Source organism: Bos mutus, chromosome 22, assembly GCF_027580195.1.
Source record: "Bos mutus isolate GX-2022 chromosome 22, NWIPB_WYAK_1.1, whole genome shotgun sequence".
In the NCBI taxonomy this organism is placed as follows: Eukaryota; Metazoa; Chordata; class Mammalia; order Artiodactyla; family Bovidae; genus Bos; species Bos mutus.
Window position 1 is genome coordinate 56,834,280 of NC_091638.1, and position 21,798 is coordinate 56,856,077.

Consider the following 21,798-nt stretch of genomic DNA (forward strand, 5'->3'; position numbering starts at 1 on the left):
CCTGAAAAGATGGACTGTTTCTGGTCTGGGGGCTGCCTGACTGCACTAGGCTTCTTTGTGGTCAGAGCTTCAGCTGGGGCTGAGGTGAAGTGTGGGAAATCAGCTCCCTCTTTTCTCTGTCAAATTAAAAATGTGCCCTTGGGCAAATCACTTAACAATTCTACGTTTCGCTTGTGAAGTGTGAAAGTGTTAGTCATTCAGTCGTGTCCGACTCTTTGTGACCCCATGGAGCCCACCAGGCTCTATGGAATTGTCCAGGCAAAATACTGGAGTGGGTTGCCATTCCCTTGTCCAGGGGACCTTCCCCACCCAGGGACAGAACCCATGTCCCCTGCATTGCAGGCAGATTCTTTACCTTCTGAGCCATCAGGGAAGCCCACCTGTTCTTTAAAGGGGCACAGGAGGCCTTCCCTAGGTCCAGTGATTAAGACTTGGTGCTTTCATCACAAAGGGTGGGGTTTTATCCCTGGTCAAGGAACTAAGATCCCCAAGCCGCATGAAGTGGCCAAAACAAACAACAAAAAAAACCCAGTAGGCATAGGGATTTTACAAGAGCCTCATTAAATTCTTGCAAGACTAAACCAGAGAACCCATGAAAAGAACTGGGAACAGAGGATTTATCAAAGAAGCTCTTTAACCTCTACCTAGAGGCCTCTTCTTTCCTAATCCAGATGTAGGTCTGTGGAGCTGAGCCAGGGAGAGGGTTCAGTGACCATCCCCTGCTGGGCTCAGAACCACACCTCCCCCGACTGCAGTCTGTTACTCAATCAGGCTCCTGACTCCGCTTCACAGTCTTCTCTGCGGCTCAGGGAACTGACTCTCGGCGGCTCCAATCCACGGGCTCACCTGACCGGCCCAGGAATGTCTGAATCACCCCTCCCCTACACCCACACGAATTATCACCCAAATCTGACTTTCCCATATTTCCAGTAGACGGGGATCTCTGAAAAGAGTGGGAGCCAGTCTGCAATGGGGGGTGGGGGAGGCGCTTTCTGGGCTGGCTTGGGCTGGTTGCAGACGGGAGCCTGATGCCACCCCACTTGGTTCCTCCTGTTCTCTGCTGTCCTCCAAAGCCTCGTGTCCCTCTGCACACGGCCATCTGGTCACAGCGAGCTGTGGACCAGCAATGAGGCAGGACAGGGAGGAGGGAGGGGTCTGAAATCCACCCCCATGGGAACCTCACTTCCTGAGGCTTCAACACTGCCCTGTTCAGGGTCTCTTTCAAAAATGCAAACGTTGGCAAAACTAGAGGCCTTTTAGGGCTTTCCTGGTGGCTCAGACAGTACAGGATCTGCCTGCAATGCTGGAGATCCGGGATTCAGTCCCTGGGTCAGGAAGATCCCCTAGAGAAGGGAATGGCAACCCACTTTGGTATTCTTGCCTGGGAAATCCCATGGCCCACAGTCCATGGGATTGCAAAGGGTTGGACATGACTCAGCGACTAACACACTCACATGCACTGGGATCTGAATTCGGTTTCATTTCCCCCTGCTCTATCTCATGAGCTGAGTCCCAGCCCCAGTGGACTCCTTAGTGTTTCTGGAGCCAGCCCATGCTGGAGCCTTCACCCATACCATTCCTGACCTGGAGCTCCCTTTCATGCTTTCTTCTCCTGGACTCTTAAGACCCAGCTTAATGTCTGCCTCTCCCACACCCAGACTGAGTTAGGGGCTCTCCTCCGTGTTCCCACAGCAGCCTGGACCACACCCCATCACTTCCCGCATCACTCTGCCTGGTAACCATCGCCTTACTAGTCTGCGTCCCTCACTAGACAGTGTGTTTCTTGGAGGCCGGGTCCAAGACTGGATCTCCTCAGTGTCCCTAGCACCCAGAGTCTGGTATTCAGTAGGCGCTCAGCGTGTTCTCACTGACTGTCTGGAAAGATGCATGAGTGTCCCCACTCTGGCCACTGTTACTGCTACCTGGGTGTCTTAGTCTGGGCTCCTCCAAAAACAGGGAGACCCTGGGCAGGGCTCAGAGTGGACAGGGGTTATCAGGAGGTGAAGAGAACACCTCAGGTAGGGAGGAGGTAGGATATAAATAGAAGGCAGCCCCCCAAATCTGTGTTTTCAAGCTGTTTGCCATGGTGGGGGATGGGATCTTAATCCCACTGGGACACTCTGGGAGCCAGTATAGACTGTCCTACTGGAGGGGTGAGGGAGCTGGGTGTTTGCCCCTGACTCCCATCACCCAGTCAATCCTAAAGGAAATCAACCTTGAATATTCATTGCAAGGACGCATGCTGAAGCTGAAGCTCCAGTACTTTGGCCACTTGATGCGAATAACTGACTCATTGGAAAAGGCCCTGATGCTGGGAAAGACTGAGAGCAAGAGAAGGGGACGATGGAGGAGGAGATGGTTGGATGGCATCACCAACTCAACGGACATGAGTCTGAGCAAGCTCTGGGAGATGGTGAAGAACAGCGAAGGCCTGGAGTACTATAGCTCATGGGACTGCAAAGAGTTGGACAGGACTGAGACGCTGAACAACAACCCATCGCCCTTGGCTTCGGGCTGCTCCCAGGGGTGTGAAGAGCCCAGCAAATCGCATTAGGTGAAGCTGGTGGCTGGGTGCGGGCAAGAGGTGAGGATGCGGGAGGAGAGGATGAAGGACGGACGCGATGGGGCTCCGGGGCTTCTCTGCTGCAACAGCCCTCCAGATGGTACCCTGGGCCCCCTTCCCATCCCGACTACGAACTCCCCAAGGGCAGCGACTGGTCATTCATCTCTGCCACCAGCATACAGGGCGGAGCTCAGAGCAGATGCTCTCTGAGCCCTGAGTGAACGAATGAGTGGGTGAGTGAATGATGGACGGATGGCTGGAGTGGTCATCAGGTTAGTGACTTCCTCCCTCTCCATCAGGAGAAATTTGGGGTCTGGAGATCCCCAGAGCCGAGAGAGAAGGTAGATGTGTGTGTGTGTGTGTGTGTGTGTGTGTGTGTGTGTGTCAGGGGGGTGCCGGGCAGAACGGCTGGCCGGCCAGCTGGCTGTGAAGAAAGGCCTGGTTCATGTACTTCTTGGGCTGGGGAGGTTCCAGGGCCTGGCCGCTGTGGGGGTGGCTTCCGCCCCGGCCCGTGGGGTTGCGTGACTCCCGGAATGCTGGGCCCAGGGCGTGGAGGCGAGCAAACGCCGTCAGGCGTATCAGTGATCTCCTGGTGCAGATATGGAAGTTTGAGGAGGCCCAGCCGGCTCTGCCCGACTATAAAGAGACGTGATTGAGGCGGGTCACAGGGAGGTGGCGGTGATTAAGGGGGGCTGAGTCCCGTGGACTTCCTGCCCAGCAGGTAGGGGTGACCCGGGGAGCGAGATGGGACATTAGTCACAATGCAAACCTCCTCTGCGCTCATAAACCTGGGCAGAGGCGGGGCTCCCATGGCTCCAGGCACCAAAGCCGATTCCCTGGGGTGGAGCCCTAGCTCCTGGGCTTTATCTTCCTCACCTGAGACCCAAGCGTCTGGCTGGAGTCTCGAGAGCCTGGGGCCCAACTCAGGGAGGCACTTGGGGACACGGCTCTAAAAAGAGTAGCAGTAACTCGGTGGCCCCCACGATTTCTAGTTTATAGGGTTTGTAAAGCACTTCCTCCTCCCATTACCTCGTTTGATCCTCCAAACAGCTTTGTGCCATCTTATAATGGAGGGCAATCACCTCCATTTTATTGATGTGAAAACTAAGGCCCCTCAAGGTTTCAGGCCTGGAAAAACTGGGTTGGGAAGAATACCCAGGAAGTCAAATCAGGGGCTGAATTTCAATCACGGAAAGTCTAGTTTGGGGCTCCAGCTGAGGTCCGGGGACATAGGCTAGAGGGCGCATCCCCTGGGCTGGGAACGCCAGGCAGAGAAATCTTAGAGCAAAAGGACTCTGGGCCTGGGCCCCGCCATCTGTGTGGGCCACTGCTTCCTGATGATGAAACTCTCTCCAGAAGGAGACCCAGGCGCTCAGGGGAGGTTTCTGTTGAGTCGTGGAAAGAACTGAGCCCCACAAAGGAGTCAGAGACGAGCACCTATTAGCTGGTGTGTCTGTGCAGACGCCCCGTGGGACGCCCGTAGGGTCCATGTGTGCTTGCAGCCTCTACCCCTGCTCCTGGAGGGGAGAAGGAAATGCAAAGAATACTGTTCATCCTCGACTGTCACTGTTAGGAGAAATGGGATGGCCTGTGGCTTTGTCCGCTAGAAACTCTGAAGAACCGGCCTTTGGATGAAACCCTATCTCTCCAACAGCCCACAGCACATAGAAAATGAAAGTGTGAGTCACTCAGTTGTGTCCGACTCTTTGCAATCCCATGGATTGTAGCCCGCCAGGCTCCTCTGTCCATGGGATTCTCCAGGCAAGGATACTGGAGTAGGTTGCCGCTTCCGTCTCCAGGGGATCCTTCCCAACCCAGGGATTGAACCCAGTCTCCCTCAGATTCTTTACCGACTAAGCCACCAGGAAAGCCCACATAGAAGGTACTCAATATTACCGAACCAACAGATAAGAGAAAACAGAAAAAGTCAAACTTCCTATTGACCTTGAAGGGAAAACAGGGCTTAGGGAGTCAGACAGACTTGGACTATTGGTTGGCCTCCTTTCCTGCCGCTGTCCTGAGACTGCCGTCACTCTCCTCCATCGCACCTATGTGGCTCTCCCAGCCCGCCTCCCCATACTCAGCAGACGCCCACCCGTCCATCTGACGGCTAATGAGCCCTCCCTGTCCGATGATGGCCAAGTTCCCACCTGCAGTGTTTCAAGAACAGGACTTGTGTTCCTTACCTAAAACAAGCCCTCATCTCAACAAAGAACATCCCTTCCCTGAACTGTGTGCCCCAAGTCAAACCTTGCAAACCACCCCCTATTGTCGCTCTAGGAAGTTGAGCCTGGACTGCTTCCCAGATTTGAAATCCTGTCCTCCTGGCTGATCCCCGCCTCCGTTTCAGGCCACCATCCCCTCTTGTCACATGAGTGTCACAGCCTCTGGAGGTCTCCTCACCTTCCCATCATGTCCCCTCTCCTCGCTGGCTGACAGAGGGGTCGCTGGCGTGACTATATCATCAGCCAGCTCTCTGCTTGAGATCTCCATGGCTCTGTGCTGCCCCCGGGGTGGAGTCTGAACCCCTTCATCTGTAAGTAGAGGCCCCGCTGTAACTAGATTCCAGCCATTTCTCCTTCCCTACTTCTGTTCCAGCCACACCAAAACACTCACCCTTCCCAACATGCCATGTGTCTTTGCCCTGGACAACCCTCCCCTGCTTGCCAGGACGACCCTCATAAATCCTCTCAAGTCTATCTCAAAAGGCACCTCCTCCGTGAAGCCTTCCGTACGCCCACCCTGTGCAGAGTTTGACCTCTCTCACAATTCCATGGCAGCAGAAACCACAGAGCTCAGATCACCCAGGAGTTTTAAGACAACCTCTTCTGACGTCGGGTCAGAAGTGCAACTTTTGGTCGAGAGAGTGGCTGTCCCAACCAGCCATGGCGGCAGGGCCCCCCAGCCTAGGGTTTGTTATCGGAAGAGACGGCAAGTCCACGTGCTGTCAATGCAAATGCTGCTGCGTGTCATCACACGCTTTCCCCAGTAGCCTTATGAGGTAGGTGAGAGTTTGCCCAGTTATAAAAGAGGAACCCAAGACCTGGGAAGGTTATACGACTTGCCCAAGGTCACAGAGCCAAGAGCAGGCAGGGCTGGGGCACCGACACCCAGCTGCCTGCCTCCCAGCCCTTCTGTTTCTGGCCGTGTGCCGGGTGGGACCCACACAGCTCGATTCTATGCCCGTCTCCTCCTTGAGGACACGAGCCTCCTCTGGCTTTTCTGAGTGTCCCCAGAGCTGGGGACAGAGAACCCAGGGGACATGTGCCAACGCTGAGCTCAAATCTCTTCCCTCTCTGCCCTCTCGGGCGGACTACTGGTGACTTGCCCCCCTTTTGAGACTCTCTCCTGGGCTTCATTTGGCCAGATTTCCCTTGTGTCAGCCATGCAGGGAGCAAGGCCGTGGGACTCTGAGTATGATTATTAGCTGTGTGACATTGGGCAAAGAACCTCTTTCCCTAAAGGCCTTCTCTGTGGTACACAGCCTCATTTTAAGGGCACCTGAAGCCAGAGAAAAAGTGTACCACCAGTCCCTCGAGGGTACTTTTTTCCCTTGAACTTCTGGGGTAGGTAGAAATAAATTAAGTAACTTTTAAGTTATTTTAAACTATTTACTGAGGTGGATGAACCCAGAGCCTTTTATACAGAGTGACATAAGTTAGAAAAACAAATATTGTGTAAGTGAAAGTCGCTCAGTCGTGTCCGACTCTTTGCGACCCCATGGACTATACAGTCCATGGAATTCTCCAGGCCAGAATACTGGAGTGGGTAGCCTTTCCCTTCTCCAGGGGATCTTCCCGACCCAGGAATCGAACCCAAGTCGATCACTGCAGGTGGATTCTTTACCAACTGAGCTATCAGGGAAGCCCCATAAATACTGCATATTAACATATATATATATGGAATCTAGAAAAATGGAACCGGTGAGCTCATTTGCAGGGCAGGAATCGAGATGCAGATGTAGAGAACGACTTTTGGACAAAGCAGCGGAAGGAGAGGGTGGGATTGAGGGAGAAGCACTGAAACATACACATTACCATATGTAAAACAGACAGCTAATGGGAGTCGCTGTATAATACACAGAGGTCAGCTGGGTGCTCTGTGACAACCTAGAGGCATGAGGTGGGGTGGGGGTGGGAGGGAAGTTCAAGAGGGAGAGGACACATGTGTACTTACAGCTGATTCACCTTGTTGTATGGGAGAAACCAACACAACATTGTAAAGCAATAATCCTCCAGTTAAAAACAAATTACATATATATTTTATGGCGGCTCAGTCGGTAAAGAATCCACTTGCAATGCAGGTTCGATCCCTGGGTTGGGAAGATCCCCTGGAGGAGGGCATGGCAGCCCACTCCATTATTCTTGCCCGGAGAATCCCCATGGACAGAGGAACCTGGCAGGCTGCAGTCCACCAGGTCGCAAAGAGTCGGTCACGACTGAGCAACTAAGCACAGCTCATGACATAAATATATGTGGTGGAGCAAACTATAAAGCTTACATTAAGGATAAAACACGCACGGGCTGCTTGAGGCTACCCTCCTCAGCCACCAGGGGATGTGATGGAAACCGGTGAGAAGCATCCCATGAGATGAGACTGGTCCCCCTGGCGAGGAGACGCTGAATGCCTCCGCCCTCCGGTCTTCTTGCCCTGGTCCCCTCGGTCTGCTCCCACAGCTGGCTGAATACAGTGGAAAGAACCAGCGCGGAGCTGAACACACCAGAATCTGAGTCCTCAAGTGGACAGTTAAGTGTTCTGTGACTTCAGATCTAAGAGTCTCTGCTTCCTTTTCAAGTATCGTGGGTTTATCAACATCTCCTACCCGTGCTGGATTCCGCCTGCCCTGCAGAGTCACCCCCACCCTTCTCCACCCTGCCTGTGGTGCAGAGGCTGAATCGAGGGATCCCCAGTCCTACCTACTGGCTCTTTTGTTCTCTGACTTCCGGCAGGATGTGGCCCATGGGAGACTGAGGTGAGAGGACGGGAGGAGAATGGGATGGAGGGGGTTATCCGCCCACAGCTGCTCTCGCCAGCTGGGGGACACAGGGATGGGATCACTCAGTTCCCTGGATCTCCCCTCCTGCAGGGAGCCCCCCTCCTGCAGGGAGCCCCCCTCCTGCAGGGAGCCCCCCTCCTACGGCTGCCTCTCCTGGGCTCTAGTAACGACCCCTGTCCCCCCACCTCGGGGTGTCTGCCCTGGCTAGCCCTGGGGTGTCTCACCAGCCTTCACTGGTTTCCCTCACTCCCCCAACTTTGTAAACAGTCCCAAACTATAATAAATTGTCCCCAACCGTGCCTTTAGGGACTTCCCTATAGCTCAAATGGTAAAGAATCTGCCTGCGATGCAAGAGACCGGGGTTCGATCCCCGGGTCAGGAAGATCCTCTGGCGAAGGGAAGGGCACCCCACTCCGGCATGCTTGCCTGGAGAATCCCATGGGCAGAGGAGGCTGGCGGGCTATATAGCCCATGGGGTCCCAAAGAGTCGGACAGGACTGAGCGACTAACACGCACACACACAATGGTGCCTTTTGAGTGAAGCCTGTTTCTCTGCTGTGGGGCCCCGACTCAACAACTACCGCGCTGGGTTTCTGGAAGGGGTGAATGTCTGCAGAGCGGTTTATAAGGAAAGGCTGTATGCGCGTTGGAGAGCAGTAATGAGCATCATTAGGGGACTCGGAGGGGAGGGCAGAGGCAGGCCTGGCGGCTGCTCCCTCACCAACTGCGGATGTGCCCGGAGCCCTGGGAGGCCTGGCCGGGAAGCCAGGGCTTTCTCGGGGCCCGGTTCCCGCAGCAGCGGCGGCGATCGCAGCGGGGCTCCCGGGGGCTCCTGGCCGAAGCTCAGCTGGCACGCGAGGCGGCCAGGGAGCCCCAGCGTGCGCGGGGCCGCCAGCCGCTGACTCAGCACAACGGCCCCCTCCCCGCAGCGCCGGGTGGGAACCGGCGCCTCCGCGGCCCCAGCCCTCGGCCCTCTTCGGCGCCCCCTCCGCTGGAGCGGCCCCCGCCCAAAGGAGCGCTGGCTGCCGCCCGGGCCGCAGGGAACGCAGGCTCTGATGGTCGGCCGGCCGGGCCGCCGCCCCGCCCTCCGCTCTCAGGTCCTGCGGCTGCAGAGGCCGAAACGGGGACAGAAGGAGCCTCTGACTGTGCAGATGGGGAAACTGAGGTTCAGCGTAAGTGCAGACGGAACCTCTGACTGTGGAGACGGGGAAACTGAAGCTCAGGGAAAGCGCCTTCCCAAGGGCCTGGGCGGATCACTGTCAGCACCCTAACAGGCTGCAGGCAGGATTCCCGCTCTGGTTGAGAAGAAACCATCTGGTCACCAGCGGGCCCCAGTGGGGATGAGGATGCAGTAAGCTGTGTGAGGCTGGAGGTACTTGTCTTTAGAAGATTCTAATTGCTTAGGAGTTAATACTTCTAACTTCAAGAGCCCACACTTGCATCAGTTCAGTTCAATTCAGTCACTCAGTCGTGTCCGACTCTTTGTGACCCCATGGACTGCAGGGCTCACAAAGGCCCTCCCTGGCCTCCAGTCCAGCACCAACTCCCAGAGCTCACTCAAACTCACGTCCCTTGAGTCGGTGATGCCACCCAACCATCTCATCCTCTGTCGTCCCCTTCTCCTCTGGCCTTCAATTTTTCCCAGCATCAGGATGGTACCTTTCAAAATAAATCTTAACTTTCAAAACTAAAAAAAAAAAAAAAGCGGGAGGGGATTTCTCTGGTGGTCCAGTGATTAAGACTCCACACTCCCAATGCCTGGGGCACGGGTTTGATACCGGATCAGAGAACTAAGTTCCCCATGCTGTGGGTAAGGTCAAAATTTAAGACAAGGTGGGGAGGAACTTCCCTGGTGGCCCTGTGGTTAAGAATGTGCTGGCCAATGCAGGGGACAAGGGTTCAATCCCTGGTCCAGGAAGATCCCACATGCCTTGAAGCAGCTAAGCCCGTGTGCCTCAGCTACTGAAGCCTGTGCGCCGTAGAGCACATGCCCCACAGCAAGAGAAGCCGCTGCAATGAGAGGCCAGGGCGCCACAACCGAGAGCAGCCTGCACTCACCACTGGAGAAAGCCCGAGCACAGCAATAAAGACCCATCGCGGCCAAAAATAAATAAAAATTAAAAAAAAAAGAAGATTCAAATCGCTTAGGAACTCTAGGTGTGCCCCCCATATATGACCACCTCTAATCCTCACAACAACCCACAGGGATTGGGATCTCCACAAGTTAGATGTTGATGCTGAGGCCCAGAGACAAGAAGCAACCTATCTGAGGTTGCACAGCTTGTAAATGGCAGAGCCAACATTCAAACGTTAGTCTTTGATGCTGTTAAGCTTGTGCTCTGTCAACCAGGTGATACTCCCTTCGGTTTTTCCAAAGCCAGCTTTGTTATTCAGTTGCTAGGTCGTGTCTGACTGTTTGTGACCCCATGGACTGCAGCACTCCAGGCTTCCCTGTCCTTCACTAGCCCCTGGAGTTTGCTCAAATTCATGTCTGTTGAGTTGGTGATGCTATCTAACCATTTCATCATCTGTCTCTCCCTTCTCCTTTTGCCTTCAATCTTTCCCAGCATCAGGGTCTTTCCCAATGAGTCGGCTCTCTGCATCAGGTGGCCAAAGTATTGAAGCTTCAGCATCAGTTCTTCCAATAAATATTTAGAGTTGATTTCTTTTAGGAACAATTGGTTTGATCTCCCTGCTGTCCAAGGGACTCTTTAAGAGTCTTCTCCAACACCACAATTCAGAAGTATCAATTCTTTAGCACTCAGTCTTCTTTACAGTCCAACTCTCACATCTGTACATGACAACTGGAAAAACCACAGTTTTGACTATCTGGACCTCTGTCAGCAGAATGATATTTCAGTTTTTTAATATGCTGTCTAGGTTTGTCACAGCTTTTCTTCCAAGGAGCAAGTGACTTTTAATTTTGTGACTGTAGTCACCGTATGCAGTGATTTTGGAGCGCAAGAAAGTGCTGTCCTATAAATGAAGCCTAGATGGGGTGGGCCTCAGAAGGCTGAAGGGCTAGCCTCAGCTCTGCGGCTCCCTATCTTTTCTGTAGCCTTGGGCTAATTCCTTCACCTCGCTTTCTTATCTGTGAATAATGGTGACCAGGCCTGCCCCGCTTCCTTCCTGTGATACTCTGTAAGGCATGTACCTAGGTACTATCATTCCCATTTTACAGATGGGGCAACTGAGACCCACTCATTCCTTTATATTCATGATGAATGAATTAGATGTAATTTTCTGAGGGGCTTCTAGAGGCCAGGTACTATATCCCCAGAGGGGAAAGTGACTTGCCCAAGGCTACACACCTAGAATGTGGCAGATCTGAGCCTCAAACTGACAGTGGAGACTCTAGATGGTCTTCCTGGCCTCCAGGGTTGTGGACAAGTAGCCAGAGGATCACCGACTCAACGGACATGAGTCTGAGCTCCGGGAGCTGGTGATGGACAGTGAAGCCTGGCGTGCTGCAGTCCTTGGGGTTGCAGAGAGTCGGACACGACTGAGCGACTGAACTGAACTCAGCCAGAGGATCACAGTTTTCCAGCTCCAGCAGAAAGTCACTCAGCTCCTCCTTAAGCCCAGTCCATGGCACTACACAGATCCCAGGAAGGACCCTCTTCCTGGGAACTTTTGGCCTGGAACATATTTACAAAACCCCAGAGGGGATGGAAATATCCTGGCCCACTCCCTACAGACCTAAATTAGCAATTTTCTTATAGTTTATAACCCCTCTGGAAATGCAAACTATGTAATATTAGTCTAAAATTAGGAGCATAAGTCACAAGAGAAAAGTCCCACTACTTCTGGAGAAAATGTTTTCCTAAGCCTCATCCTGGCATTTGTTCTAAATCCAAACACGGTGGTTGTGTTTCAGATAATTATTTTCCCCTAGTACTTACGGATTGGAGGCGGGATGCTTCAGAGAGAACCCATTCTTACGGTACTGTCAAATGCAGAAATCCAATCTCTTCACCTGGCTTTAGGACATCCAGGTAGGGCCTGGATACTTGAACAGGAAGAGCCTGTCCTGTGGACCCAGGATGCCTTCTGTGAATAATGAAGGGCACTTTAATAATAACAAGGGCAATAGTGTTACTGGTAGCTGACGCAGATTAACTGGTTAAGATGTGCCAAGAAACCAAGTGAAGTGTCTTACGACCACGTTTAAGCCTCATGATAACCCTGTAAGATGGGTATTATGATCCCATTTTACATATGAGGTAATTAAGGCCTAAACAGGTTAAGAGATTGACCAAAAGCCATGTGGTTATAGAGCCAGTAAGCAGTGGAGTTAGAGTTTTAATCCCAGTCAGCCTAACACTAGAGTCCACACAAGGGGGTGTTCCCTGGTAGCCTGGTGGTTAGGGTTTGGTACCTTTGCTGCAGAGGCCTGGATTCAATCTCTGCTCAAGAACCACCCTGCATGCTGCGAGGCGCTGCCAAAACACAAAACATCAAGAAAAAAAAAAATGAGAATATCGTCTCCCCTAAAAGCTGCGCTTTCCATGTGCCAGACACAGTCCTAAGTGACCTACACGATACTTACACGGTACTTAAACGATAATCTCTCGATCGGCACAACAAGCCCTCACAGGACTCGGTTGCTTCCCTGTCCTTTGCTCACCAGTGCAGATACTCACACTAGCTTCTAGTCCGTCTGAGCTTCTCTGGTTAAACTATGGAGTTCAAATTCTTTGAGTAAATTAATCCTAGCCTCCTAAGACCCTGGTCATGTTTCTTAATTTCTTTGACCCTCAGGGTTTTCATCTGTCAACTGAGTTGGTTGATCCCTTCATCTCTAATTTTCCAGAATTCCAGGACAAACGCAGAGCCCATGTGGATATGGGCATAGGACGTGTAGGTGGGGTAGAAACGACCCTCATCAAGGTGCAGGAACTTTGTGGTGAGGCGGGTGTGAGGCTGGGCTCCTGGGAACAGTGATGGGGAGGGTGGCAAGGTCCTTCAGCCGAATGGTTGTAACCGGACCCCAGGGAATTCGGTGAGTCAGGACCTCCAGGTATGTGTAACCCCAGGGGCAGAGCTGGGTCTATGAGGTGGAAAATCCCTGGGGGGGTCTGGAAGGGAGACAGCTTCCTGCCCCTTTAGGTGGCTGTTCAGGGCTGGACCGCCACTGGAGGCGTGGAGACTGACTTCCAGAGAGATTTTTTTTTCCCCATATGCAAATTTGGTCACGTCCCTCTACTGCCCGACCACATTCCCTGGATCCCTACTGCCGACAGATGCAGTCCTCAGCACGGTACATGAGGCTGTCCCAGCCTGACACCGACTCGGCCACTCTCATCTCATGCCCGACGCTAGCGCGGGGGTCCCTGACGTCTCGTTTTCTGAACACATTCTGTACGATCGCACTTCCGTGCTCCTCGGAGGGTCCCTGTGGACCCCCTCTCCCACCTCTAGACAGTTCATCGCTTGGGCTGAGTTGCAGTAATGCATCTGACCTCATTGCCATACTGTGGTCCCCTCCAGGGTGGGGCCCCATCACAGGCATCTCCACGAGGACGGGGGCGGGTGGTACCCATCATGTACAAGCACGGAGTGAAGGCCAGGGATGTATAGAGACTAAGAGTGAGAATCATGAGAATGGAGGCAACCAGGGGCTGGGGGCCAAGGACCAGGATGGGGTGGGGGAAGAGGGGGGCTGGCCCACCTAGTGAAGACAGGCATCTCGGGCCCTTTGTCTTGTAAGCCCCACTGTTCCAGCAAGTCTGTAGGAAGAGGAAGGAGAAAGCAACGGCATGATCCTCCTGAAAAGGAACTCTGGTTCCTTCTCTCAGGACTCAGAGCTGAAGTTTGCTTTCTTGAGGCGGCTCCACCCCCACCCCAGGTCCCCAAGTGGTGGATAAGATACTGTCTGTGGTTCTACAGGGCTGAGCCCAGAAGCGGTCTCTCCTCAAGGCTCAGGGATCCTACATTTCTAGGGGCTCACTTCTGTAACCTGACTCTTTCTGAAGGAATAGGTACCCGGGGGTGGGGAGGAGGGGGAGCGATTCCCAACCCCTGTCACCCTGCCCTGCTTGCATATCCAGCAAGCTTGGGCCTGCCCACAAGAAGGATTCGCCTGGTAGCCTTGAGGGAGCCACGGAAAACACACTGGAATTCAGGAGCAACTCAGTAAACCTCCGCAGCAGTCTGCTCCCCCAGCCCTGGTGTGCTCAGCGGAGCTGATGCAGCTGACCATCCCATTTCTGCACCGCACTCCCCCACCCCGGTCCCATGCTTCCCAAGACCCCAGTCCTCTTGCTCCTCACCCACTCCTTAAAAAAAAGAAGCCCTTGGATCACTCCCGTTTCTGGTCGTGTCTAGAGAAGCAGGGTGTGTGCAGCCACGGTTTCTGCCCTGGGTGCCCTATTGCTCCTGCGCTCCATGGCACAGATGGCGGGGGCTGGGGAGAGGGGGGAGACGAGAGGATTGGAGAGGAGCCAGGTGCTGGGGCAGGGCCCTCGTGGGAGCCTCGAACGCTTTTTCTTTCTTGTTCTTTTGGCTTTTGACCACAGTTAACTTTTCTTCCTATTTTTGTTAACACAAATCCCTAAGTGTGTTTGTGTCCGGAGAAAGTGCTATGAATAACTGCTGATACATTTGTTGATGATGAACTTGTGAATCATCCTGGGGGGAAAAAGGAGTCCAGAGAGCGGAGCGGGAGCTCTGGAGCCTGCCTATGACGTGTCGTAAAATATTTAGCGAATGATGGTCCAAACCACAGGGAAAAAGTCAGAGAGATGGGAATTTGAAAGCTGCCAGGATTTAAAAGCTGTTTAATGCTAACCATCAGTGCCAGAGAGCTGAGAGCGGCTCCCTTCCTCCCTGCACTGGCCCGAGGGCGCGGAGAGGGCTTCGGACCAGCACGGGCGGCTGAAAGGCTCTTTGTTCGAGCCCTCCTGTAAACAAGGGGTCTCCCCACAGGTGGAACCTCACCTTGTCTACTGCCCACACGCTCGCTTTTTCTCCACAAGGAACAGTAGGGGAGCCACTGGCTGCTTGGCATCAAAGAAGGAAAAAGAACCCCTCATGATGGATCGAATTTGTCACTTTGCCATGTTCTGATGTCATTTACATAATGAGCTTGGTCCAGGGTCCCTGGATGACCTGGTCATGTCTTTGGTTCTAAAGGTCTGAGCTCTGAAGCTGTCTCTCCTAAAGGGTTAGGGACCTTGCATGTTTAGGACTGGGGTCAGGACTCACCTCCCTAACCTGACTCTTGGGAGATCTGTTTATTTGGGGGTAAAGGATGAAAAGATTTGAACTGAAAGCTTCAAGTGTAAAGTCATGTTCTCTTTAGTATCAACACCAGGAGGAAGCCTAAACTAAGGGAGAAGCGTTAGGGGAATAATTCAGGTCGGCAGAAACAATTATCTTGCAGAAGAGAGACCTCAGCATAGACTGCTGATGAAGCGTGCTTCAAAGTCATCATGTTGTTCATGGCCAAGCAACGCTAATGAACTTGGTGGCTGCAATCAACTAATCTGTTCCCTGTGCCAAGAAGGTCTCTGCTTTTAGGGAACATGCCATCTGTTTTGCTGGGGAGGCATGTTTTACCTAAACAAGATAATTAGCCTGTGAGGTCACAAAAGTCAGAGCTCCCTGGGCAAGGTGATCCCAAGGAAGCCAGCAGGAAAATGCAGCAAAATTGCTCTACATACATCGGGAGCAGAACGTGGCCCTTTTTCCCTCATTCGTGTTTTTGTTTGGCTTGGTTTCCTCTTGTTGCTGTTATTCCTATAATTTGCTTTCCTAGAACGTCTCTTCTTCCACTCTCTACCTATCACCGAGTCGGACACATCTTTGAGGCCCGCTTGAATGAGTTTATAGTCACTCGTGACTTTTCCAATCTTCGTTACTTTGAACTCCTATAGTCCTTGGCATCCAAACCATTCATTTGGCGCACACTGTGTAGTTTAATCTGCTTTTAAGAAGGATTCATCTCTTCTCAATTCAGTGGTAAGTTCTTTTGGCAGGTACCACGTCTTATAACACTTCTGTGTTACCACAGCGTCTAGCTGTTAATACTTGCCACTGGGGTATTTGCATATGCCTTGGTATCCTGTTAGAGGGCTGCTGCTGGTGAGTGAGAATCTTGGTTGAGATTAAGGAAGAAGACTGAATTCCTGGTAGGCCTAAGGATATGCCTCACATGAGTATATCCAGGTTAAGAAACACATCCTCTGAACGGTTTTTGGTCCTGGAGTTCCTTTCTTAGTTGTAATTTTTAAAGCAGACAGAAGGTTCAGAAAAGTTGTAAATTGAGTAAAAAATGATTTGACTTAGAATGAAAATTAATCAGCAATTCCATCCACATTGTTTCACGTATTTAAGAAAGAAAGGAAAATGAAAAATAAAGATGGAAAAGGACGGAAGGAAGGGAAGGGAAATGAAAGGGAAAAAAATCCTGGAGAATGGGGTGGGGAACACAACAGACTCAGTCTTCAAATATGACCAGTAATTTCACGATGTGGTAATTTTTAATATTAAAAGTAAATTGTAAATGTATCTTTATAAACAATACGCATAAAATAGATCTATTATTCTAAAACCTTTTCTTTTTTCAAATGCTTTTTCACAGTAATTTTTTTAGGTGTCAGATTTTTCCCTCAAAATAATAGTGCAATTGGGAGAAGGAAGATGCTGTCAGTGAACTCGGACTTCTCTGCTAATACAAGTCCTTGTAGATTTCCTGTAGGAGTGGGTGGAGACTCATGTCCGTCTCTGTTTTCTTTATTACTTGCAACAGCTGCACGTGTTCTGTCACAATCTGTCTGAGGTCTGTCATTTTCTGGAGCAGCTTGGCAAAGAGCTGGGAGGACTCGGGGTGGTTCAGCTTGAGCTGCAGCTCCAAGGCTTGCAGCAGGTTGTCTTGTATGTCCTCAATGGGCTTCACATTCAGCAAACCTGGGCGGTCTGGGAGAGCAGAAATGGAAGACAGAACAGGAGGTTGAGTTACAAAATTCTCTGGTCCCACATCTGAGGCATATTCAGCCAATGACTCACATTTTATTGGTTTTCCTTTGGTTCTAAAATAGCGTGTTGGAGAGAAGGTAAGCAGATAGCAGGCAAGAATTGCATACAAGGAGAATGGAATGCAAGCCAAGACTATCAGAGCTCTTTTCCAGGGCCATTCTCTGCCTGGCCAAGACTAAAGCTGTGTGACCAGTTGACAGAACGCAGTGGCAAAGCAATCATCTCCCCAGACTGGGGACTTTTCTGCTGGCATGTTTCTACTCATTCAGAAATCTCATTTTCAATTTCTGTTTCTTCCTGATGCGTCTATGTTTTATCGCCTCTACTTACTTTCTTATCACAAGTTTAAACACACTTTGAAAACAAACTTTTGTCTTCTTTTTGCTTAATATAGCACATGCATTTTCAAAGAGACAGTATTTTCAAATACTGTTACACTTTGGAAGGACAGACCAAATTTTAACATAGGCTTCTTCTGACTAGAGAGGTTGCAGGTAATTTTCACTTTCTTCTTTATATTTTCCTTACTTGAACTTTTAAATGGTGAGTTTAAATTACTTTTAAGTTCTTAATGTTTTTGCTTCATGTAGATCTTTTTAGATTTATCCTTGAATACGTTCTAGTATTCTTTGCTTTCTTGAATTCTATACTTCTTTTTCATCACATTTTCTAATGTATCCCTGCTGATGTTTAGAAAAAAATGATTGATTTTGTTATACTGAATCTATTCCAATTTCACTCTTGTGGATTCAAATAGTTTTTATCATGGATTTTTAGAAAACTTTGGACAATTACATCTGCAAATAATCGTAGTTTAAATTTATCTCTTCTTTTCCAGTGTTTGCTCTCATTTCTTTTTCTTGTCATACTGCACTGGATAATACCTCTAAAATGGTATTAAATAATACTAGTGTCGGGAGGCATTCTTATTTTATTCCTAACATTGAGGGAAATGCTTCTAATGGCTTATCACAAGCATGATGTTTACTAGATTATGGCAGGTAGGTTTTTCTCCTGGCTCCCCCAGAGTTTTAAAGTGTTTTAATCAGGAATTTTGTTGCGTTTCATCAAATGTTTGTAAGTTTTTCTATCTACAGTGATGAGCACATGGTTTTCTGTTAACCTAGTGTAGTGAATTACATTCATAGATTTTTTTATACTCTTACATTCATTTGCTAATATTTTACTTTAGGGCTTTGAAATTTGAGAGGTTGGTCCAGAGCCTTCTTTTCTGTGAGCCATCCCTTGTCTATTGGTAATAAATATTAACTAGCCTTACAGACGGAGTTGAGACATTTTCCTTCTATTTCTATGTGTGATTATCTATTCCTTGATGGTTTCTTGGAATTCATTTGCAGAACCATCTGAGGCTGGTGGTAAATCTGTGACTATCTTTAACTTTCCTCCTATAGCTTTTACTTTATCCAGGCTTTCTACTACTTATAAAGGAAAATTTTAGTAATTTACATCAGAATAAAGTTGTACATAATGTTCTCTTAGAATCTGAATCTCTATTATTTATATCTCCTCTAATTGAATGCTTTTTGTGTATCCTCTCATTTAAAATTTTTATTTGCCAAAGGCTTATCTATTTTATGGGGCTTCCCTGGTGGCTCAGAGGGTAAAGCGTCTGCCTACAATGCAGGAGACCCAGGTTCAATCCCTGGGTCAGGAAGATCCTCTGGAGAAGGGAATGGCAACCTATTCCGGTACTCTTGCCTGGAAAATCCCATGGACTGAGAAGCCTGGTAGGCTACAGTCCGTAGGGTCACAAAGAGTTGGACACGACTGAAAAGCTCCACATGTTCCACATCTATTTTATGCTTTTTAAAAAAGCACAACTTTTGGTTTTACTGATCAACTCTGTTTTTGAAAACTGTGTTTTGTTTTCAATTTAGCTAGTTCATTCTTTTAACTTTCTTTAGGTTTATTTTTTTCCTTCTTTTTCTCATTTCTTGGGTTGAATGGTTAATTCATTTAGTTTCAGTATTTCTTGTTTTCTGATAGATGAGTTTAAAGCTCTAAAATTTCCTCTCAGTGAAAACCTATGGGGTAAAACAGTTTCACCCTGCAGGCTTTGGTAAATCATCCTCTCACAGTTCTTTTCTAAATAGTCTGCTTTACTATTTTGATTTCACTTTTAATCTAAGAGTTATTTAGAGACGGGCTTCCCTGGTGGTTCAGCTGGTGAAGAATATGCCTGCAATGTGGAAGACCTGGCTTCAATCCCTGGGTTGGGAAGATCCCCTGAAAGAGGGAATGGCTACCCACTCCAGGATTCTGGCCTGGAGAATTCCACCGACTGTATAGTCCATGGGCTTGCAAAGAGCTGGACATGACTGAGCGACCTTCACTTGACTTAGAGACATGTTTTTAGATTTACAAGTGGAAAGGCTGAGTGTTTCTGTTTCTTCTAATTTCTGAGTTTGTTGCACTGTGGTGAGAATATAAGATTCTTTCACTGAGACTCAGCAGACGGGTGCGGAGACTACGTATGGCATTTAAGATACTTACTTGATATTTTATATTGATTCAAATTTTAGCTCTTGAAGGCCACCACCTTCTTTTTTCTTTTTAACTCTTCTCCCCTTCCCTGTAAACTAAAGCACTGTATGAGAGTTTTTACCTCCCTTTTAATGTCCCTCATCATCTTGCCTCCATTTATCATTGTTCCTTTGCTTCAGCCACAGTAAGCTCTTTCTAAACCGAGTCCTTCAAGTATCCTATGTTCTGTCATAACTCTGTGCTTAGGCAGTTCTGTTCCTCCTGCTGGGAGCAGTCTCACATTCCCTCTAATCATCCGACTGACTTAAGCTTACTCTTCAAAACCCTGCCTGTGTCCTTATGTCCTGAAGCCTTTCTGGAGATCATCCCTTCCTCTCCCTTGTTCTTCCAATCCCCTTTCTCTGGACTGTGTAGTGCGTACAAAAACCTCAACTGCTACTATACTAGGAGATTACACTTACTGAGTGGCTATCATTTCCCAAAAATTGTACAAAGGGCTTTGTATACAACACATCGTTTAATCTCCACGTAACTCCATGAGGTCAATGCTTTAAGGAGGGGAAAATGAAGATTTAATTAGAGAAAGGAGAGAAATCCTGCCCAAGAACTGCCACTTGATAGTAAACAGCAGAGCTGAAATTTGAATCTGATTCCAAACACTATACTCTTAACTTTTAGTATGTCCAGCTCCAAGTAAATATAATATGCCTAGCCGCTGTTAACGGAGAAGGCAATGGCACCCCACTCCAGTACTCTTGCCTGGAAAATTCCATGGACGGAGGACCTGGTGGGCTGTAGTCCATGGGGTCGCTGAGAGTCGGACACGACTGAGCGACTTCACTTTCACTTCACTATGCTGTATTATAGGTACAGATTTTTTTGTTTATCTCCCCTACTTGGCCATGAGTGATCAGAGGGCGGAGACTATGTCTTGATCATCTCTGAGGCTCCAGTGGAAACACAGGAAGCACTCAGTTGACTGAGTTAATGAGTGAGAAGGCTGTTCTGGCTAAGAGTCCTGGATTGAAAACTACAATTCTTCTGGTTGGTGAACAAGCCTAAAGGAAGGATCAATACACAATGAAGAAGTCTCTCGGACACAGGGTTTTCCTGTATCAAATAAACTCGAGTAACCTTTATCCATTGAGGTGAGACAAAATGGTCTCGGGTGGGATTTTCAGAACTTTAAACATGCTTTTAAGTTTTTTTTTTTTTTTCCTTTTCTTTTTAAAATTACAGACAGAAAGTTACCTGTAGTTTTTTTTTTTTTTTCCCCTTAACTTCTCTAACATATCCCATTGACTGGAGTAAATTTTTTTTTTTTTTTAATTTTAGCACTTAATTTTGGAGTCATCAGCAAGAATCTCTGATTCTGAGAATGAAACAGATGATTCAGTCCTGGCCTAGAGACTCACGCCCCTGGAGGAGTCATCCTTTCTCACAGTTGCTATGCAATAACGAAACCCCCTGACACTTCAAGGAAGAGCAGATCCTGGATGGGTGCCTTTGGTTCAATGGCTGCCAATCCTCCCCCCGGAACAGATGTGCCAGATTTTGAAGGCCTGGACAGCACACGCTTGTGCATCGCAAGCAGCAGCACTCTGTGTGGAAGTGTCAGGGTGGCTCCTCTGTGGGCTGGGACCCCATACTCTTAATGCAGAACCCTCTGCTCATGGGCACCTTGACTGCTTAGCCCCTCTCCCCTTCCTCCAGAGCAGCATCCGTGGGGTCAAAACTTCTGCAGAGGAGATGATGTTAATCTACCAGGTTTCATTTATCACGACAGTTCAAACAAGCTAAAGCCACGAATGCAGCTGACGGGGCTTGCTGGAAACACTTGGCCGCCGTGCAGCGCAGTGGAACTGTGGCCTCTATGAGGGGAGAAGGATCTGGTTTGGATTTTCAAGCCTCTCCCTGGCAAGTTTTTTTTTTTTTTTTTTATGATGTGACAGATGAAGTTTGGCTGAAATTTTGTGGCCACTGATTTATGTTTTCTCTAGTGGCGAGTTAGATCATTTACTGATGTGTCCCACTGTCGCCCTCACTGGGCCTCAGTCAAGGCAAAGACAGAGAGCAGGAGAGTGGGGAAAGTGGATGTGCTCTGCTTCTAGCAACTCTCACTAACCGACTCTGTGACCCTGGGCAGGCTGATGAAGTTCACTGCGCCTCGATTTTCTCCTCTGTAAACGAAAAGGAATGGACTAGAGAGGGGATCTCTAAGACCCTAGTTCAAGAGTTCTAAGCTTTCTTCTTATTTGTAATTCCCTTTACAAGATTCACATAACAAAATTGGGGGAATTTTCTACTCAAAATCCAAGTAGAAAAGCACATTAACAGGCTCACACATTAAACTTAGAGCACTTGGCTAATTTGGAAAGCTAGAAAAGCTTCCTTTGGTCTTCAGCACTCCCTAGGGTTAAGAGCAAAAGGGATGTGGCAGGCTTGCCCTCACCCCCCAGCTGGCTCCAAGGTCTTCTCTGCTCCCCTTGCTGTCTTGTTGCTTCCAGCTTCCTTCCACTCATACCTGAACCCCTACTGAGCTAAGCTGGGCAACACAAGAGTGCCACAGGAACCTGTCTACAGACCCAGCTGTCCTGGATCCCTTGCTCTTCCCTCTCCCTTCCCCTCAGCTCAGGGCCTGCTAAAGTATCATTCTGAGAAACCTTCTGAGGTCCTCTCCCTTCACCTTGCTGAAGGTTAGAGTTGGGGTCTGGAAGAGGATCAAGGCCAAGGGACCCCACTTCACTAGCCCTAG

At 49.5% G+C, this 21,798-nt stretch overlaps 1 protein-coding gene and 1 non-coding gene across 6 annotated transcripts in view; one reads left to right on the forward strand and one right to left on the reverse strand.

The window, feature by feature from the left end:
- Positions 1–16,006: 16,006 nt before the first annotated feature.
- Positions 16,007–21,798, reverse strand: part of PPARG (peroxisome proliferator activated receptor gamma) — a 123,749-nt gene continuing 117,957 nt past the window's right edge. For 4 of the 5 annotated variants that reach the window (XM_070359416.1, XM_070359415.1, XM_005902846.2 and 1 more), the window contains one exon: positions 16,007–16,478. In XM_070359416.1, the coding sequence (XP_070215517.1) occupies positions 16,231–16,478 (248 nt within the window). In that variant the 3' untranslated portion in view covers positions 16,007–16,230. The remainder of the gene's footprint in view (positions 16,479–21,798) is intronic. The other variant, XM_070359414.1, reaches the window with a different exon arrangement.
- On the forward strand, positions 18,142–18,214 carry TRNAC-ACA (transfer RNA cysteine (anticodon ACA)). Its single transcript has one exon. It is a non-coding gene; the product is annotated as a tRNA-Cys (tRNA).